This window comes from Pseudophryne corroboree, chromosome 5, assembly GCF_028390025.1.
Source record: "Pseudophryne corroboree isolate aPseCor3 chromosome 5, aPseCor3.hap2, whole genome shotgun sequence".
NCBI lineage: Eukaryota > Metazoa > Chordata > Amphibia > Anura > Myobatrachidae > Pseudophryne > Pseudophryne corroboree.
This window is the reverse complement of record NC_086448.1, coordinates 639013289-639035470: the sequence shown is the minus strand read 5'-3', so window position 1 is coordinate 639035470 and position 22182 is coordinate 639013289. Positions and strand designations below refer to the sequence as shown.

Below are 22182 nucleotides of genomic sequence, written 5' to 3'. Positions count from 1 at the left end.
GGCGCTTCCTTTCTGCACAGAGACAAGGGAAGAGGAAAAAAGCTGCACCAGACAGCCAGTTCCCAGGATCAAAAATCTTCCCCCGCTTCCTCTGAGTCCACCGCATGACGCTGGGGCTCCACAGGTGGAGCCAGGTGCGGTGGGGGCACGTCTCGGGAACTTCAGCGACCAGTGGGCTCGCTCACAGGTGGTTCCCTGGATTCTGCAAGTAGTATCACAGGGATACAAGCTGGAGTTTCGGGGCGACTCCCCCTCGCCGTTACCTCAAATCAGTCTTACCCCTGCCTGTTCCAAGACTTACCACGGCTGTGTTTGACGGCATGGCGGTTGAACACCGGATCCTAAAGGAAAAAGGCATTCCGGAGGAGGTCATTCCTACGCTGAAAAAATTAAGGCTAGGAAAGATGTGATCGCAAAAGATTATCACCGCATATGGCAAAAATATGTTGCGTGGTGTGAGGCCAGAAGGGCCCCAACGGAGGAATTTCAACTGGGTCGATTTCTGCACTTCCTACAGTCAGGAGTGACTACGGGCCTAAAATTGGGTTACGTTAAGGTCCAGATTTCGGCTCTGTACATTTTCTTCCAAAAAGAACTGGCTTCACTGCCGGAAGTTCAGACTTTTGTTAAGGGAGTGCTGCATTTTCAGCCCCCGTTTGTGCCTCTAGTGGCACCGTGGGATCTCAACGTGGTGTTGGATTTCCTGAAGTCACATTGGGTTGAGCCACTTAAAATCCGTAGAGCTAAAATACCTCACGTGGAAAGTGGTCATGCGATTGGCCTTGGCGTCGGCCAGGCGTGTATCAGAATTGGCGGTTTTGTCATGCAAAAGCCCTTATCTGATTTTCATATGGATAGGGCGGAATTGAGGACTCGTTCCCAATTCCTTCCTAAGGTGGTATCAGCTTTTCATGTGAACCAACCTATTGTGGTGCTTGCGGCTACGTGGGACTTGGAGGACTCCAAGTTACTGGACGTAGTCAGGGCCCTGAAAATAGATGTTTCCAGGACGGCTGGAGTCAGGAAAACTGACTCGCTATTTATCCTGTATGCACCCAACAAGCTGGGTGCTCCTGCTTCTAAGCAGACTATTGCTCGCTGGATCTGTAGCAAGATTCAACTTGCACATTCTGCGGCTGGACTGCCGCACCCTAAATCTGTAAAAGCCCATTCCACGAGGAAAGTGGGCTCTTCTTGGGCGACTGCCCGAGGGGTATCGGCTTTACAACTTTGCCGAGCTGTTACTTGGTCAGGTTCAAACATTTTTAAAAAAGTCTGCAAGTTTGATACCCTGGCTGAGGAGGACCTTGAGTTTGCTCATTCGGTGCTGCAGAGTCATCCGCACTCTCCTGCCAGTTTGGGAGCTTTGGTATAATCCCCATGGTCCTTACGGAGTTCCCAGCATCCACTAGGACGTCAGAGAAAATAAGATTTATCTATCGTCCTACTGGATGCTGGGGTTCCTGAAAGGACCATGGGGAATAGCGGCTCCGCAGGAGACAGGGCACAAAAAGTAAAGCTTTTTCCGATCAGGTGGTGTGCACTGGCTCCTCCCCCTATGACCCTCCTCCAGACTCCAGTTAGATTTTTGTGCCCGGCCGAGAAGGGTGCAATCTAGGTGGCTCTCCTAAAGAGCTGCTTAGAAAAAGTTTAGCTAGGTTTTTTATTTTACAGTGATTCCTGCTGGCAACAGGATCACTGCAGCGAGGGACTGAGGGGAGAAGGAGTCAACTCGCCTGCGTGCAGGATGGATTGGCTTCTTGGCTACTGGACATCAAGCTCCAGAGGGACGATCACAGGTACAGCCTGGATGGTCACCGGAGCCACGCCGCCGGCCCCCTTGCAGATGCTGAAATCAGAAGAGGTCCAGAATCGGCGGCTGAAGACTCCTGCAGTCTTCTAAAGGTAGCGCACAGCACTGCAGCTGTGCGCCATTTTCCTCTCAGCACACTTCACACGGCAGTCACTGAGGGTGCAGGGCGCTGGGAGGGGGGCGCCCTGGGAGGCAAATGATTACCTATAAAGGCTAAAAATACCTCACATATAGCCCTAGAGGCTATATGGAGATATTTAACCCCTGCCTAATTTTTCTAAATAGCGGGAGACGAGCCCGCCAGAAAAGGGGCGGGGCCTATCTCCTCAGCACACGGCGCCATTTCCTCTCACAGCTCCGCTGGTCAGGACGGCTCCCAAGTCTCTCCCCTGCACTGCACTACAGAAACAGGGTAAAACAGAGAGGGGGGGGCACATTTATGGCGATATTTTGATATAACAAAGCAGCTATAAGGGAGCACTTATTATAAGGCTATCCCTGATATATATATATATATATAGCGCTTTTGGTGTGTGCTGGCAAACTCTCCCTCTGTCTCCCCAAAGGGCTAGTGGGTCCTGTCTTCGTTAGGAGCATTCCCTGTGTGTCTGCTGTGTGTCGGTACGTGTGTGTCGACATGTATGAGGGCGATATTGGTGTGGAGGCGGAGCAATTGCCAAATATGAGGATGTCACCCCCTAGGGAGTCGACACCAGAATGGATGCCTTTATTTATGGAACTACGGGATAGTGTCAACACGCTAAAGCAGTCGTTTGACGACATGAGGCGGCCGGACAATCAATTAGTGCCTGTCCAGGCGACTCAAACACCGTCAGGGGCTGTGAAACGCCCTTTGCCTCAGTCGGTCGACACAGACCCAGACACAGGCGATGACTCCAGTGGTGACGGTGACGAATCAACCGTATTTTCCAGTAGGGCCACACGTTATATGATTTTGGCAATGAAGGAGGCGTTACATTTAGCTGATACTACAGGTACCACTAAACAGGGTATTATGTGGGGTATGAAAAAACTACCTATAGTTTTTCCTGAATCAGAAGAATTAAATGACGTGTGTAATGAAGCGTGGGTTGCCCCTGATAAAAAGCTGATAATTTCAAAGAAATTATTGGCATTATACCCTTTCCCGCCAGAGGTTAGGGAGCGCTGGGAAACACCTCCTAGGGTGGACAAGGCGCTAACACGCTTATCTAAACAAGTGGCGTTACCCTCTCCTGAGACGGCCGCACTTAAAGATCCATCAGATAGGAGGATGGAAAATATCCAAAAAAGTATATACACACATGCAGGTGTTATACTACGACCAGCTGTAGCGACTGCCTGGATGGGCAGTGCTGGGGTAGTTTGGTCAGAGTCCCTGATTGAAAATATTGATACCCTGGACAGGGACAATATTTTACTGTCGTTAGAACAAATAAAGGATGCATTTCTTTATATGCGTGATGCACAGAGGGATATCTGCACACTGGCATCACGGGTAAGTGCTATGTCCATTTCGGCCAGAAGAGCTTTATGGACGCGACAGTGGACAGGCGATGCGGATTCAAAACGGCATATGGAAGTTTTGCCGTATAAAGGGGAGGAGTTATTTGGAGTCGGTCTATCAGATTTGGTGGCCACGGCTACAGCCGGGAAATCCACCTTTCTACCTCAAGTCACTCCCCAACAGAAAAAGGCACCGACTTTTCAACCGCAGCCCTTTCGTTCCTTTAAGAATAAGAGAGCAAAGGGCTATTCATATCTGCCACGAGGCAAAGGTCGAGGGAAGAGACAGCAACACGCAGCTCCTTCCCAGGAACAGAAGCCCTCCCCGGCTTCTACAAAAGCCTCAGCATGACGCTGGGGCTTCTCAAGCGGACTCGGGGACGGTGGGCGGTCGTCTCAAAAATTACAGCGCGCAGTGGGCTCACTCGCAGGTAGATCCCTGGATCCTGCAGATAATATCTCAAGGGTACAGGTTGGAATTAGAGACAGATCCACCTCGCCGTTTCCTGAAGTCTGCGTTACCAACGTCCCCCTCCGAAAGGGAGACGGTTTTGGAAGCCATTCACAAGCTGTACTCTCAGCAGGTGATAGTCAAGGTACCTCTTCTACAACAAGGGAAGGGGTATTATTCCACTCTTTTTGTGGTACCGAAGCCGGATGGCTCGGTAAGGCCTATTCTAAATCTGAAGTCCTTGAACCTGTACATAAAGAAGTTCAAGTTCAAAATGGAGTCACTCAGAGCAGTGATAGCGAACCTGGAAGAGGGGGACTTTATGGTATCCTTGGACATCAAGGATGCGTATCTCCACGTTCCAATTTACCCCTCACACCAGGGGTACCTCAGGTTCGTTGTACAAAACTGTCACTATCAGTTTCAGACGCTGCCGTTCGGATTGTCCACGGCACCTCGGATCTTTACAAAGGTAATGGCCGAGATGATTCTTCTTCGAAGAAAAGGCGTATTAATTATCCCATACTTGGACGATCTCCTAATAAGGGCGAGGTCCAGAGAACAGCTAGAGATGGGATTAGCACTGTCTCAAGAAGTGCTAAAACAGCACGGGTGGATTCTGAATATTCCAAAATCCCAGTTAATGCCGACAACTCGTCTGCTGTTCCTAGGGATGATTCTGGACACGGTTCAGAAAAAGGTTTTTCTCCCGGAGGAAAAAGCCAAGGAGTTATCCGAGCTTGTCAGGAACCTCCTAAAACCAGGAAAGGTGTCTGTACATCAATGCACAAGAGTCCTGGGAAAAATGGTGGCTTCTTACGAAGCAATTCCATTCGGCAGATTCCACGCAAGAATTTTCCAAAGGGATCTGTTGGACAAATGGTCAGGGTCGCATCTTCAGATGCACCTACGGATAACCCTGTCTCCAAGGACAAGGGTGTCTCTTCTGTGGTGGTTGCAGAGTCCTCATCTATTGGAGGGCCGCAGATTCGGCATACAGGATTGGATCCTGGTGACCACGGACGCCAGCCTGAGAGGCTGGGGAGCAGTCACACAAGGAAGAAACTTCCAGGGAGTATGGACAAGCCTGGAAACGTCTCTTCACATAAACATTCTGGAACTAAGAGCAATATACAATGCTCTAAGCCAGGCAGAACCTCTGCTTCAGGGAAAACCGGTGTTGATCCAGTCGGACAACATCACGGCAGTCGCCCATGTGAACAGACAGGGCGGCACAAGAAGCAGGAGTGCAATGGCAGAAGCTGCAAGGATTCTTCGCTGGGCAGAGAATCATGTGATAGCACTGTCAGCAGTGTTCATCCCGGGAGTGGACAACTGGGAAGCAGACTTCCTCAGCAGACACGATCTTCACCCGGGAGAGTGGGGACTTCATCCAGAAGTCTTCCACATGCTGGTAACCCGTTGGGAAAGACCAATGGTGGACATGATGGCGTCTCGCCTCAACAAAAAACTGGACAGGTATTGCGCCAGGTCAAGAGATCCGCAGGCAATAGCTGTGGACGCGCTGGTAACGCCTTGGGTGTACCAGTCGGTGTAGGTGTTTCCTCCTCTGCCTCTCATACCAAAAGTATTGAGAATTATACGGCAAAGAGGCGTAAGAACGATACTAGTGGTTCCGGATTGGCCAAGAAGGACTTGGTACCCGGAACTTCAAGAGATGATCACGGAAGATCCGTGGCCTCTACCTCTAAGGAGGGACTTGCTTCAGCAGGGTCCCTGTCTGTTTCAAGACTTACCGCGGCTGCGTTTGACGGCATGGCGGTTGAACGCCGGATCCTAATGGAAAAAGGCATGCCGGAAGAAGTCATTCCTACTTTGATTAAAGCAAGGAAAGAAGTAACCGTGCAACATTATCACCGAATTTGGCGAAAATATGTTGCGTGGTGCGAAGATCGGAGTGCTCCGACGGAGGAATTTCAACTGGGTCGATTCCTACATTTCCTGCAATCAGGATTGTCTATGGGTCTCAAATTGGGATCTATTAAGGTTCAAATTTCGGCCCTGTCGATTTTCTTTCAAAAAGAATTGGCTTCAGTCCCTGAAGTCCAGACCTTTGTTAAGGGAGTGCTGCATATACAGCCCCCTGTGGTGCCTCCAGTGGCACCGTGGGATCTCAATGTAGTTTTGGATTTTCTAAAATCTCATTGGTTTGAACCACTAAATAAGGTGGATTTGAAATATCTCACTTGGAAAGTGACCATGCTTCTAGCCCTGGCTTCTGCCAGGAGAGTGTCAGAATTGGCAGCTTTATCTTACAAAAGCCCATATCTGATTTTCCATTCGGACAGGGCAGAACTGCGGACTCGTCCGCATTTTCTCCCTAAGGTGGTGTCAGCATTTCATCTGAACCAGCCTATTGTAGTGCCTGCGGCTACAAGTGACTTGGAGGACTCCAAGTTACTGGACGTTGTCAGAGCATTAAAAATATATATTGCAAGAACAGCTGGAGTCAGAAAATCTGACTCGTTGTTTATATTGTATGCACCCAACAAGATGGGTGCTCCTGCGTCTAAGCAGACGATTGCTCGTTGGATCTGTAGCACAATCCAACTTGCACATTCTGTGGCAGGCCTGCCACAGCCTAAATCTGTAAAGGCCCACTCCACAAGGAAGGTGGGCTCATCTTGGGCGGCTGCCCGAGGGGTCTCGGCATTACAACTTTGCCGAGCAGCTACGTGGTCAGGGGAGAACACGTTTGTAAAATTTTACAAATTTGATACTCTGGCTAAGGAGGACCTGGAGTTCTCTCATTCGGTGCTGCAGAGTCATCCGCACTCTCCCGCCCGTTTGGGAGCTTTGGTATAATCCCCATGGTCCTTTCAGGAACCCCAGCATCCACTAGGACGATAGAGAAAATAAGATTTTACTTACCGATAAATCTATTTCTCGGAGTCCGTAGTGGATGCTGGGCGCCCATCCCAAGTGCGGATTATCTGCATAAATTGTACATAGTTATTGTTAACTAATTCGGGTTATTGTTGAAGGAAGCCATCTTTCAGAGGCTCCGCTGTTATCATACTGTTAACTGGGTTTAGATCACAAGTTGTACGGTGTGATTGGTGTGGCTGGTATGAGTCTTACCCGGGATTCAAAATCCTCCCTTATTGTGTACGCTCGTCCGGGCACAGTACCTAACTGGAGTCTGGAGGAGGGTCATAGGGGGAGGAGCCAGTGCACACCACCTGATCGGAAAAAGCTTTACTTTTTGTGCCCTGTCTCCTGCGGAGCCGCTATTCCCCATGGTCCTTTCAGGAACCCCAGCATCCACTACGGACTCCGAGAAATAGATTTATCGGTAAGTAAAATCTTATTTTTTACTCACCGGTAAATCTATTTCTCGTAGTCCGTAGTGGATGCTGGGCGCCCATCCCAAGTGCGGATTGTCTGCATACTTGTATATAGTTATTGCCTAACTAAAGGGTTATTGTTATGAGCCATCTGTTAGTAAGGCTCAGTTATATTTCATACTGTTAACTGGGTATAATATCACGAGTTATACGGTGTGATTGGTGTGGCTGGTATGAGTCTTACCCGGGATTCAAAATCCTTCCTTATTGTGTCACTCTTCCGGGCACAGTATCCTAACTGAGGTCTGGAGGAGGGTCGTAGTGGGAGGAGCCAGTGCACACCAGGTAGTCCTAAAGCTTTCTTTAGTTGTGCCCAGTCTCCTGCGGAGCCGCTATTCCCCACGGTCCTTACGGAGTTCCCAGCATCCACTACGGACTACGAGAAATAGATTTACCGGTGAGTAAAATCTTATTTTTTAAACTTTAATAGGTAATTTAAAAAAATCCTGACACTTTCTGAGCGATTTTGTGGTGGGGAAAAATGTCAGTTAAGTGGTTGAAGTACCCTTTCTGACAGATTGCTGCCCAGTAAACCTCAAACTTCAAGCCCTTTTCAGGGGTAACTTCATTTTAAACTCTTTTTTTAGCATAATAACCAACTTAGGCTGCCGATATTTGTGCTTTGAGTCAGTTAACCAAAATGGTATAATGTAAGCTCCTGTAGCGGTATACAATAAATAGCTTGGTTCAGACAGGTAAAAGATAGAGAGATATAGATATCTCTCTATCACGCTGTTCTATTTAAATAAAATGTCCTTTTTATACCAAATCTCTGAAGAGAAATATTGGTAGACTTTTTTCTCTTTTTTTTTTTTTTTTTTTTTTTTGTGTGTGTAGTGTTATGGTGTAAACGGCTTCTAAACATATTTTGTATGCTTCGTTAGTGTTCAGTCGGTCAGTAGAGAACCCAATGTATTGCCCCGTTTTGCTTCTCTTTTATTTACCCAGAAATAAAAGAACCATGGCGAGTCTTCACACAGATGCAAACTCTATGTAACGCATATTGGATAACAAAGGATATATTATTTGACAGTACAGGGAAAAGTTCAACAAAAGTACACAAGATGGCACCCCAACATAGGAAATAAACTTGTGTATGATAGACTCCTGAGTGTCCACTAGATGGCTGACTGGGGAGGTTATGGTGTATGACTAAGGAAGAAGGCTATCCAAATGGCTGAATGTAGGCTGTTATCAAGGCACAAACTTAAAAACCTCCAGTGGTCAGCAGTTTGGTCACAGAATAGGCCTTGTTAATGAGTATTATGAAAATGACCAAACAGGAAGGAAACAGTCACTGAAATAGCCTTGCATTACTACAGTGATATGCAGAAAAGTATCTGTGAACACACAGCATGTTGCACTTTGTAGTGGATGGGCTACAGCAGCAGGAGAGTGGACTGGGTTCCATGCCTTTCAGCTAAGAACAGGAAACTGAGGATACAGCGGACGCAGACTCTCCAAAACTATATAGGTAGATTGGAAATATGTTGCATGGTCTGACAAATTTAATTTCTGTCCTGACATGCAGGTAGTGAGGTGAGAATTTGACAAACAATATGGGGTGTATTCAATGATGTCTGATCCTCTCCGACGGAAATAATCAGACATCTTAGTATTCAATGAACGGCGAAATCCAACAGGATTTGGCTGTTCCGGACAATGCCAGTTAGACTTTTTTTAAAGTCTGATTGACATTGTTGGAAACAGGGCTAAAACCTGTTGGATTTGGCTGCATTTCCGTCAAAAGCATGTTGATCCGCGGCTATTCCACAGATCCATGTGTTTTCCGACATGTCTGAATTCCCAACTTTTTGGAAAAAGGGAGGGAGGATTGAATAGGTTGGAGCCCCTTCTGACCTAAAAATAAGTTGGAAACTGCAGTGTTTCCGACAGGCAGTTTCCGACTGCAATTGAATACACCCCTATAAATACATGGAACCATCCTGCCTTTTGTCAACAGCATTGAGTATTGGAGAATGTTGAGCATGGTTTAAATGCCCTGGCCTACATGATTATTCGTGCTGACCATGTGCATCCCTTTAAAGCCACAGTCTACTCATCTAATAAGGGTAAAGCTCCATGTTAAAAAGCACAGGTTATATGAAACTGGTTCTATTAATATGACCATGAGTTCAGTGTGCGCAGATGGCCTTCACAGGAACCAGATCTCAGATGTGGTGGGACTGGAGGTTTGCAGCATAAATGTGTGGCAGACATATCTGCTGCAGCTGTGTGATACCAACATGTCACCATGGGCCAGAATGTCTAAGGAATGTTTTCAGCGCTTTGTTGAATCTATGCCACATCACATTCCAGTTCTAGGGGCAGCAGTGGTCCTACCTAGTAACTGTAAGGGCGTACCTTTTTGGAGTTGCAATTGAGTTTATAATGCAAAGAATACTGCATGTATACTGAAATATTAACAGAGGAGTTTAAAGGAGAGAGAAGAATGAAGGATATATCTGTAGTCAGGACAGAATATATGCGTTGGCACAAAAGGTATTGGGCTTAGGTCTGGGTGAATGTGGTGTTATCCAAACTTGATGGGGCAAAAGCTTATTTGTGCATGTTAAAATCTTTGCCACAAAACGTCAGTGATCGTAATATGTAGGTGTGGGGCGTCTGAATACTTTACTTTTTTCATGTGAATTGTACTGAGCAGTTGTGTATATCATGGTTCACCCAGCATTGCATGGCACTAAAGCACAGGAGAAGCTTGGTCTATGTACAGATTAGGCCTTGTGCGCACAATGCGATAATGCTAGCGGCAGAAACTGGTGTGCACGCACTTGCCGATGACTGGAGAGAGGGGGATGGTGGCCGTGCTGCATTCGGCAGCATGTCCCTCTTTAGCAGTATTGTCTGTCGGACCTGCATGTAGGTCCGACGGGCAATGCCACATAACGACCCACGGGAGCACGCATCATACATGATATAGTGCGTACACACTAGACGATGTGAATATTGCATGCAATAAGGCAGTTATTGACCAGATTGTATGCGATATCGCCCAGTGTGTACATGCCCTTGGAAAGAAAAGGCATTATAATTCGTAAATATTACCAGAGGGTAGGTACAAGAATAATTTCAAGCTACATAAAGCTGAATAAACCTTTGGTGTCCTGTTTATTGATATGTAGGGCGCGGTGAATGTTACCAGCAAGAATGTTTGAAGCGTTTGGTAGTTATGACATTTGTGTAGGTATGGGGTTCTATAATCTGTCACTGTAATTTGTTTTACAAAGCCAGATTGTGTATAGTATTATGTAATGAGTTCACTACTTCATAGGTTCCTGGTATTAAATGGTCTTTAAATCTGCTTTAGCTACCCACACCGACTATGCCTATGGGTCCAGCAGGGATGAATCCGAGTGGCCCCCCACAACCACCACGTTCACACAACATGCCTTCTGAAGGAATGGTAGGAGGGGCCCCATCTGCACCACACATGCAAAACCAGATGAACGGCCAGATGCCTGGTAAGAAAAATTTCTTCTCTAAGGTATTAACACCAAGGTTACTTAGCAACCGATCGACGTGCAGGCTCAGGGGATGCTAGATTGCTGATGACAAAACTGCACTGAATGCCCTGGAGTGCGAGCTCTCTTACAGTTTGTTAGCTACAGAGCTACGTGACCTGTATTCACTGCTTATCTTTCCGCCCTTGGGCTTTGATGTGGCTGACACACAGCATTGCTGTGATGTACAGAACCGTCTAAATTTAGTCTGTGTGAAACCACACAGTACAGCTGGCTCTCAAAAGCTTTTTGTAGAGATTGGCCATTGGCTTCAGAAAAATAAATCCCTTTATGAGAGCAGAGGTATGTTTTTTATTGCTCCTGTAACCCTTTCACTGCCAGGTCATGATTTGATGTTTGCTAGTAGAGTGCCATGTAAAATAGTAATATACTGTCTCTACCTTTTGTCTGCATCATAGCATATAGGCTGGCTTTTTCAATCTAGAATACGGTAACAATACATTCCAAAATGTTAATGTAGTGCTAGAAATGTAAGCCTTTATGACAGTATTTTAATTGTTGCACAGTATTGTGGATGATTGTCCGTATATAGTGTCTAGCTAGTAAGTAAGCTCTCCTGTACGCATGTTCCCAGTATTCTGCACAGTGGGTTGTGGCTTAACTGGTGATATGTAAAAACATCATAGCCTTAATGTTTGTGATTTGTCCTTCTAAATGTATTTAGTGGGGGGAAGGGGGTTGTAGTTTAATATTTTGTTAACTTCTATTTTTTATTTATTTTTTTTAAGGACCAAACCATATGCCTATGCAAGGACCAGGACCTAATCAGCATAACATGACAAATAGCTCAATGTCTATGCCTACCAGTAATCATGGTTCCATGGGAGGATATAACCATTCTGTACCATCTTCACAAAATATTCCAGTACAGAATCCGATGACTATGAATCAAGGCCAGTCAATGGGCAACTACGGCCCCAGGCCAAGCATGAGTATGCAGCCAAACCAAGGTAACGGAGAAGTAGTTTTATTGTAAGGCACCACTATGGGCGCTATGAGTTGTTTTGCCCTTGATCTCCCGTCTAAAAAGTGAGATCGCGTTGTGTAATTCAAATGTTTTGGGTTTTTTTGTTTGTTTTTTTTTCTGCGTTGAACGCGCTCATAAAGGTCTGGTTTAGCCGCGTAAAGCAGCTAAACTCGACCAAAGTGCTGGATGTGATTTGAGAAAAGTGCAGTTTGGGTGCCCAAACAGGTCACTTTTTGCGCATTTCAACTCGCCACCCCTGGGGGAGTACGAGCTGAAATGCAGACGCTGGCAGCCTTCGCGCCCGAAAGCAGCTACAATTTGAATAGCTCAATTTGGGCGCCATCTAGTGGCTATTGCCCTCTATGCAGCAACTCATCATATATGGACAACTAAGTGTTGGAAGGACTGGCTAAAAACAATACAGAATAAGAGTTGGGAGGTAGAGGACACATGAGTTAAACACTCATATACCCACAATGCCAGTGGCAGTCTAATTTACTTTAACATGCAGAGAAAACCATTTTGTTGCCTTCCAAGAAAAGCAGTTATCTGCTGGCCAATGCTGCCTTCCTCCTCACCCCTCTTCCTTCTTGCCTCATATATGCTGCATTTGGTCTCTGAGTAAAATGCTGCACCTGTCCATAGAATATGGCTGAATAGAGGGGATGGCAGAGCAATGTTCACAATATGCAGATCCATAGCGTTTGGAAGCCCAGCACAGCTGACATTCCAGCGCACATCTATATGGTGCAAGGCAAAATCATTGATGTTGGAGGTCTCCGAGTGCTGTTTCGGCATGCACATCGTGCTGAATTATTTCACCGTCATAGAGTTGAGAGCGAGAGAGTACACTAGGTAGTCTAAATACTGTCTCTGGAGACAAAAGTGTTAACCTACCTGACATGACTGGGAAGCCAGCCAAACATTCTATGGGGTATATGCAATTGCGGTCGAATTCCTGCTGGAATTCGACTGTTTTTCAATTCGACACAGTTCGACAGTCAGACACCCTCCCGCCGGGACCCGAATTTGACATATTCAATAAACTGATTCGACAGTCCCGCTGTCGAAAAACGGACCAATTGACGATAGTGTGCGTCTTGGATTCGACTTCATGGACGGCACAAAAGTGTGTAAAAAAAAAAAAAAAAGTCCTGAAAAAAAAAATGAGTGGGGTTCCCCCTCCTAAGCATAACCAGCCTCGGCTCTTTGAGCTGGTCCTGGTTGTAAAAATACGGGGGGGGGGGGGGGGGGGGAGGGAATGACAGGGGATCCCCCGTATTTTCACAACCAGCACCACCGGGCTCTGCGTCCGGTCCTGGTGCCATAAATACGGGGGACAAAAAACATAGGGGTCCCCCGTATTTTTAACACCAGCACCGGGCTCCAATAGTCAGAGAGATAATGCCACAGCCGGGGGACACTTTTATATCTGACCCTGCGGCCCTGGCATTAAATCACTAGTCACCCCTGGCCGGGGTACCTTGGAGGAGTGGGGACCCCTTAAATCAAGGGGTCCCCCCCCTCTCCAGCCACCCAAGGGCCAGGGGGGGTGAAGCCGAGGCTGTCTTCCCCCCCCCTTCCCCTATCCAAGAGCTGTGGATGGGAGCCAAGTGACAAAAATAAAGATTTTTTTTTTTTGTAGCAGAACTACAAGTCTCGGCAAGCCTCCCCGCAAGCTGGTACTTGGAGAACCATAAGTACCAGCATGCGGGGGGGAAAAGGGTCCCTGTAGTTCTACTGCAAAAAAAAATACCCAAACAAAAACAGTACACGCATACCGTGAAAGTAAAACTTTATTACATACGCTGACACCCACATACTTACCTATGTTCACACGCCGACTCGGTCCCCTCCTCCACGTAGAATCCATGGGGTACCTGAAAATAAAATTATACTCGCCAAAAACCTGTGTAGATCTGTCGTCTTCTCCTTGTAATCCACGTACCGAATGCCGGGACCTCCCGTGACTCCTGTCACAGAGGGTCCCTTCAGCCAATCAGGGAGCGCCACGTCGTGGCACTCTCCTGATTGGCTGTGTGCGTCTGAGCTGTCAGACGGCGCATAGCACTATGCCGCTCCATTATATTCGATGGTGGGAACTTTGCGGTGAGGTTACTCGCGGTCAACCGCTGACCGCACAGCCAATCAGGAGAGTGCCACGACGTGGCGCTCCCTGATTGGCTGAAGGGACCCTCTGACAGGAGTCACGGGTGGTCTCGGCATTCGTGGGAAAGGGGTCCCATGTGTAAACATGGGACCCCTTTCAGTTCGTGGTCTGGGTAATGCTTTTTATTTTGCCAAGTACGTGGATTACAAGGAGAAGATGACAGATCTGCACAGGTTTTTGGTGAGTATAATTTTATTTTCAGGTACCCCATGGATTCTACGTGGAGGAGGGGACAGAGTCGGCGTGTGAACTAGTGATGAGCGGATTCGGTTTTACTCGGTTTTACTCGGTTCTCAAAACCGAATCTTATTGGCTATCCAAAACACGTGACATCAGTGAGCCAATAAGATTCGGTTTTGAGAACCGAGTAAAACCGAGTAAAACAGAATCCGCTCATCACTAGTGTGAACATAGGTAAGTATGTGTGTGTCGGCGTGCATGTATGTAATAAAGTTTTACTTTCACGGTGTGAGTGTACTGTTTTTATTTGGGTATTTTTTTTGCTGTAGAACTACAGGGCCCCTTTTCCCCCCCGCATGCTGGTACTTGTGGTTATTCAAGTACCAGCTTGCAGGGGAGGCTTGCTGGGACTTGTGGTTCTGCTACAAAAACCAATATTCTTTATTTTTGTCACTTGACTATCAGCCTCCCATCCGCAGCCCTTGGATTGGGGGGGGGACAGCCTCGGGCTTCACCCCTGGCCCTTGGGTGGCTGGAGGGGGGGGACCTCTTGATTTAAGGGGTCCCCACTCCTCCAGGGTACCCCGGCCAGGGGTGACTAGTTGGGGATTTAATGCCACGGCCGCAGGGACCGGTATAAAAGTGTCCCCCGGCTGTGGCATTATCTCTCCAGCTAGTGGAGCCCGGTGCTGGTGTGAAAAATACGGGGGACTACGTCTTTTGTCCCCCGTATTTTTTGCACCAGGACCGGACGCAGAGCCAGGTGCTGGTTGTGAAAATACGGGGGATCCCCTGTCATTTCCCCCTCCCCACCCCCCCCCACCCCCGTATTTTTACGACCAGGACCGGCTCAAAGAGCCTGAGGTTGGTTATGCTTAGGAGGGGGGACCCCCACACATTTTTTTTTTTTAAGGATTTTTAACCCATTCCCATCCCTTCCCACTGAAAAACATGCTCTGATCTCTCCATATTATTTTAGTCAGTAAAAAAAAAAAAATATTCTTTTAAAAAATATATAAATAATAGTAGTCGTGGCTCCTAATAGACAATCCAAGTGCATAATCCCTTCTAATATAAATAGATATGCTATTAGCCAAAAAAAACACACAAAAAAACATTTAAAAAATTTTTTTTATTAGATCCCGCCAGCAAAATGAGGCGGACTGAAATTGACGAAATGACTGTCGAAAAGCACTGTTGTCGAATCAACATTCTTCAATTGAATATACTTTTGTCGAAAAGCCGCATTTTTACCATTGCAGACATGTCGAATTTGACTACTGTCGAATTGCAAAAAGTCGAATTTGAAACGGCTGTTTTTTTGTCAAAGTACTGTATTGCATTGTCAAATCTTTTTTTTGTGTCGAAAATGCCCTGTTTTTCGTCATTTGCGGCAATTCGACCGCAATTGCATATACCCCTATGTCTGATACGGTTTTGGGTTAGAATTGTTAACGTGGGGGAATTTTTAAAATACATGTTCTCAATAAGAATAAATATAATTTACTGAAGAGGGTTGGAAATAATTTGTTGGTTCTCCTGGAAGGGACCCATTACCGTGTATACAGAATCTCTCCAAACATTGGGGCGATTCAATTGTTGTACCACGTGACTACCACTAGGGGGGCGCATAACGCCCAGGAGCTGTGGGGATGACATTTTTTTTTCTCACAGCCACCCGTGGTGTGACAAGAAATGTGTGTGAAGTTGGCGCTTTGGGTGTCCGAGCGGGAATTTGAATATCCAAAGCAGGACTTTAGACGCCTTTAGCCGTTTTATGCTGCTAAACCCTACCTGTTTGGCTGTGAGATACATGTGCGCCCAAACAATTGAGCCTAAAAACATACCATTTAAATGGGACAAATAGATGCCCAAAAACAATTGAGTCACCCCCATTGTGTGTCAACCTAAACAGGCATGGCACCTCCCAGTTCTTGCCCCTCATGTAGAAGACACTACCCTCTACTAAAACATAGTTTGTAAAACCACTTGATATCTGCTGCTAAGTGGAACGTCTTGGTTCAGTCTTATGTCAGCAACTACTGTACCATTGGCAAATGACACTAGGATTGCACTAGGTACTAATGGCTTATTACTGAATCACTGTATGAATTGTATAGTGTTAGTATGCAGCATAAATAACCTAGCTATGTATATCTATTTTTCAGGCCCAATGATGCACCAGCAGCCTTCTTCACAGCAATATAACATGCCACAGGGTGGTGGCCAGCATTACCAGGGACAGCAGCCACCTATTGGAATGATGGGCCAAGTTAACCAAGGGAATCACATGATTGGTCAAAGGCAGATTCCGCCATACAGACCTCCTCAGCAAGGTGAGAACCTTGTACACTCTGTCTTTTACACACTGCAAGAACAGGGGGTCAGGTGGCTGGACATACTGATACATTGATATCACTTGATGAAAACTATAGTAGATGGATGATATTATGTCTTAATTCATGAAAATGTCCTCGTTTCTGAGCATAGAGCAAGACTGCAAATTAATCTTGAAGTTGGCACAAAAATTAAAAACCTGCAAAATTGTAGCAATTGACAAGCAGTTCACATAGTGATAGCTTTGCGGCATCCAAGATGCAGAAATGCACTAACATTTGGCCCCCAGTTCTTAGACTCCTCCCTACTTTGCCATGTATAACTGGCACTGCTCTCTATCCACAATCCAACCCTGATCCTGACCTCTACATTTGCCTGGAAAAGGGGACCGTACTGTGGCCACTGTAATAGTAGTGTATAGTAACAGTGTACATGAGAGGTCTTATCGCTGGGATCCAGTTGAAATGCCTTGGTGCCATTGCATCAAAGAGCGAGGCAACCATTATTAGCCTGTCTTCAAAAGTGTTGATATGCTCTAGTCACCTACCTTTTGGAATGGGTCAGTCTCTAATATAGAGGAGATACAGGTCATGAATGACTTTAAATGAACAAACCATAATAAAATGAACAATTTTTTAGGTCCACCACAACAGTACTCAGGCCAAGAAGACTATTACGGAGACCAATACAGTCATAGCGGTCAAGGTCCTTCTGAAGGCATTAATCAACAATATTACCCCGAAGGTAATTGTTTTTTAGTATAAAATTACTTATTTTTTTCTATAGATTTCCTATGACACACCAAAATGGTTATACAAATTTAGCTTCTCATTTAAATCTGGTTTGGATAAATCCTTTACAAAACTATTTGATATCTGTTAAAAATGTGTTTGGTCCCACACTACTCACATACTCTGGTTTGGTTTTTGTCCTTTTTAGATTTGAAGGCTTTTATTTTTTATTTAAACCATACTCTGCCTATTTGTGTACGAAGGATTGCAGAGCATTTTAAGCCTGACACTTATCCAATACAATCCAACCTGTAAACCACATTTAGTGTATAATTTTTATTTCTACAGTTAGGCTTGTCTAGTTAATATTTAGGTTATAACATACATGCTTAATTGTTAGTCAGTGGTAACTGTATGCTAGAGAATGAAACTGTTATGAACAAATACGCATTAAAACACTTTCATTTAATTGCTACCCATCTTTGAGGTTTATGAAACTCTTGTACTGAAACTCTTGTACTGGAACTTGTGTAGCTTGCTAAATTTCACACGTAATACAAAATAGTAGTTTTTTTTTTTCTTGTAATTATGTGCCGAGGTTACGTAGAGCATGTTTTTAACTGGAAAATGAGTGCCAAACAATCTGTTTACAGTGTTCGGCATTTTTAAATACAAAACCTACCTCGTTTATGAAATGTCTCACACACCTTCATGTCTCTAACTGTGGTACCTACATTGGAAGTTAAGGTATAATCTGAAAGCCTGACCTCATAATCCAGGTAGCGGACCTGTAATGCCAAGCTGTTTTAATAAATGTGCAGCTATCTCTGAGCCAGCTTTAGGATGAGGCATGTTTTTACACATAAGTTCCTCAATAAATCTTTTTAAAGTCAATGACATTTTTATAATTAAAATATAGTATGTTTATTTCTCTAACGTCCTAGAGAATGCTGGGACTCCGTAAGGACCATGGGGATAGACGGGCTCCGCAGGAGACATGGGCACTTTAAGAAAGACTTTGACTCTGGGTGTGCACTGGCTCCTCCCTCTATGCCCCTCCTCCAGACCTCAGTTTGATACTGTGCCCAGTGGAGACTGGGTGCATTTCAGGAGCTCTCCTGAGTTTCCTGTAAGAAAGCATTTTTGTTAGGTTTTTTATTTTCAGGGAGCCTGCTGGCAACAGACTCCCTGCATCGAGGGACTGAGGAGAGAGAAACAGACCCACTTCTCTGAGTTCAGGGCTCTGTTTCTTAGGCTACTGGACACCATTAGCTCCAGAGGGATCGCTACGCAGGTCTCACCCCTCGCCGCCCGTCCCAGAGCCGCGCCGCCGTCCTCCTCGCAGAGCCGGAAGAAAGAAGGTGAGAGTGAGGAAAAGACACTTGAATCTTCACTGAGGTAACGCACAGCACTGCAGCTGTGCGCCATTGCTCCCCTTCACCTCACACACTCCGGTCACTGTAAGGGTGCAGGGCGCAGGGGGGGCGCCCTGGGCAGCAATATAAACCTCTCTTATGTCATAGATAGATAGATATATATATAGATATAGATATATATAGATATATATAGATATATATAGATATATATAGATATATATAGATATAGAGATATGTATAGCAATGCCCGGCACTCCTAGTGTACTGTGGCAAAGACCGGGTGCCCTCCGCAGTCGGCAATAATGCAGGAAAGGAAAGAAGCAGCTGCACTCCGTCGGTATAAACAATCAGATATGTATTCAAATCAAACACATAACAGTGGTCACATACAAGACCAACGTTTCGGGGTCCTGAGACCCCTTTGTCTCACGCCTTGACAAAGGGGTCTCAGGACCCCGAAACGTTGGTTTTGTATGTGACCACTGATAGATATAGATATATATATATAGATATATATATATATATATATATATATATATATATATATATATATATATATACATACATACACACACACACATATACATATACATACTGTACATGTATAAAAAGAGCCCCTGCCATGTATTGAAAAAATTGAGCGGGCCAGAAGGCCGCCGCCGAGTGGGCGGGGCTTCTCCCTCAGCACTCACCAGCGCCATTTTTTCTCCACAGCACCGCTTAGAGGAAGCTCCCCGGACTCCTCCCCTGCTTGACACACGGTGACAGAGGGTTTTAAAGTAGAGGGGGGGGGCACATAATTGGCGCAGATACATAAAACAGCGCTGCTGGGTAAACATTAATTTACTGTGTTATTCCTGGGTCATATATAGCGCTGGGGTGTGTGCTGGCATACTCTGTCTCTGTCTCTCCAAAGGGCCTGGTGGGGAACCTGTCTTCAGAAAAGAGCTTCCCTGTGTATGTGTGGTGTGTCGGTACGTGTGTGTGTTGACATGTCTGAGGTTGAGGGCTCCCCTAAGGAGGAGGGGGAGTTTATGAATGTTAGGTCTCCGTCGGCTGTGCCGACGCCGGACTGGATGGATATGTGGAATGTTTTAAGTGCAAATGTTAATTTCTCGAACGTCCTAAGTGGATGCTGGGAACTCCGTAAGGACCATGGGGAATAGCGGCTCCGCAGGAGACTGGGCACAACTAAAGAAAGCTTTGGGACTACCTGGTGTGCACAGGCTCCTCCCTCTATGACCCTCCTCCAGACCTCAGATAGAATTTTGTGCCCGGCCGAGCTGGATGCACACTAGGGGCTCTCCTGAGCTCTTAGAAAGAAAGTAATATTTAGGTTTTTTATTTTCAGTGAGATCTGCTGGCAACAGACTCACTGCTACGAGGGACCTAGGGGAGAGAAGCGAACCTACCTGCTTGCAACTAGCTTGGGCTTCTAGGCTACTGGACACCATTAGCTCCAGAGGGATCGAACACAGGCCCAGCCTCGGTCGTCCGGTCCCGGAGCCGCGCCGCCGTCCCCCTAGCAAAGCCAGAAGCAAGAAGACGTTCCTGGAAATCGGCGGCAGAAGACTTCGGTCTTCATTAAGGTAGCGCACAGCACTGCAGCTGTGCGCCATTGCTCCCCAGGCACACCACATACTCCGGTCACTGATGGGCGCTGGGGGCGCCCTGGGCTGCAATATAAGTACCTTGCTTGGCAAATTAACACATAATATAGCCTTTAAGACTATATATGTGTAAAATCCCCTGCCATAACTGTATAAAAAAAAGCTGGTGAAGCCCGCCGGAAAAGGGGCGGGGCTATCTCCCTCAGCACACTGGCGCCATTTTCCCTCACAGCTCCGCTGGAAGAATCGCTCCCCAGGCTCTCCCCTGCAGTTCCAGACTACATAGGGTAAAAAAGAGGGGGGGCACTAAATTTAGGCGCAATCTGTGATATATAAGCAGCTATAAGGGGTAAAATCACTGTGTAGTGTGTATCCCTGTTTTATATAGCGCTCTGGTGTGTGCTGGCATACTCTCTCTCTGTCTCCCCAAAGGGCGTTGTGGGGTCCTGTCCTCAGTCAGAGCATTCCCTGTGTGTGCGCGGTGTGTCGGTACGGCTGTGTCGACATGTTTGAGGAGGCTTATGTGGAGGCGGAGCAGGTGCCGATAAATGTGATGTCACCCCATGCGGGGTCGACACCTGAGTGGATGGATATGTGGAAGGAATTACGCGACAGTGTCAACTCCTTACATAAAAGGTTTGACGACATATCAGATGTGGGACAGCCGGCTTCTCAGCCTGTGCCTGCCCAGACGTCTCAAAAGCCATTAGGGGCTCTAAAACGCCCGCTACCTCAGATTTCAGACACAGATGTCGACACAGATACTGACTCCAGTGTCGACGATGATGAGACTAGTGTACATTCCAATAGAGCCACACGTTACATGATTACGGCAATGAAAAATGTGTTGCACATTTCTGATATTACCCCAGGTACCACAAAAAAGGGGACTATGTTTGGGGAGAAAAAACTACCAGTGGTTTTTCCCCCTTCTGATGAATTAAATGAAGTGTGTGAAGAAGCGTCGGCTTCCCCCGATAAGAAACTAGTAATTTCTAAAAAGTTACTAATGGCGTACCCTTTCCCGCCAGAGGATAGGTCACGTTGGGAGACATCCCCTAGAATAGATAAAGCGCTCACACGCCTGTCAAAGAAGGTGGCACTACCGTCTCCGGACACGGCCGCCCTAAAGGAGCCTGCTGATAGGAAGCAGGAGGCTATCCTGAAGTCTGTTTATACACACTCAGGTATTATACTGAGACCAGCTATTGCTTCAGCATGGATGTGCAGTGCTGCAGCTGCGTGGTCAGATTCCCTGTCAGAAAATATTGATACCTTAGACAGGGACACTATATTGCTAACCATAGAGCATATTAAAGACGCAGTCTTATACATGAGAGATGCACAGAGGGATATTTGCCGGCTGGCATCTAAAATAAGTGCAATGTCCATTTCTGCCAGGAGGGGTTTATGGACTCGGCAGTGGACAGGGGATGCAGATTCTAAAAGGCACATGGAAGTTTTGCCTTACAAGGGTGAGGAGTTGTTTGGGGATGGTCTCTCGGACCTCGTTTCCACAGCGACAGCTGGGAAGTCAGCATTTTTACCCCATGTTCCCTCACAGCCAAAGAAAGCACCGTATTATCAGGTACAGTCCTTTCGGCCCCAGAAAGGTAAGTGGGTTAAAGGCGCGTCCTTTCTGCCCAGAGGCAGAGGTAGAGGAAAAAAGCTGCAGCATACAGCCAGTTCCCAGGAAAAAAAGCCCTCCCCCGCTTCCTCTAAGTCCACCGCATGACGCTGGGGCTCAACAGGCGGAGCCAGGTACGGTGGGGGCCCGTCTCAAGAACTTCAGCGACCAGTGGGCTCGCTCACGGGTGGATCCCTGGATTCTATAAGTAGTATCTCGGGGTACAAGCTGGAATTCGAGACGTCTCCCCCTCGCCGTTTCCTCAAATCTGCCTTGCCAACAGCTCCCCCGGACAGGGAGGCAGTGCTGGAGGCAATTCACAAGCTGTATTCGCAGCAGGTGATAGTAAAGGTACCCCTCCTTCAACAAGGAAGGGGTTACTATTCCACAATGTTTGTGGTACCGAAACCGGACGGTTCGGTGAGACCCATTTTAAATTTGAAATCCTTGAACACCTATATAAAAAGGTTCAAGTTCAAGATGGAATCGCTCAGGGCGGTTATT

General features: G+C 46.5%; 1 protein-coding gene across 3 annotated transcripts in view; it reads left to right on the top strand.

The window, feature by feature from the left end:
- The window catches only part of SS18 (SS18 subunit of BAF chromatin remodeling complex), a 92989-nt gene that overhangs the window by 36939 nt on the left and 33868 nt on the right, over nucleotides 1–22182 (top strand). For all 3 annotated transcript variants that reach the window (XR_010177848.1, XM_063923631.1, XM_063923632.1), the window contains exons 4-7: nucleotides 10467–10620; nucleotides 11409–11630; nucleotides 16166–16333; nucleotides 16974–17078. Coding sequence is in view for 2 of the 3 variants with exons in the window: in XM_063923631.1 (XP_063779701.1) it covers nucleotides 10467–10620; nucleotides 11409–11630; nucleotides 16166–16333; nucleotides 16974–17078 (649 nt within the window). In the remaining variant the exon portion in view is untranslated. The remainder of the gene's footprint in view (nucleotides 1–10466; nucleotides 10621–11408; nucleotides 11631–16165; nucleotides 16334–16973; nucleotides 17079–22182) is intronic.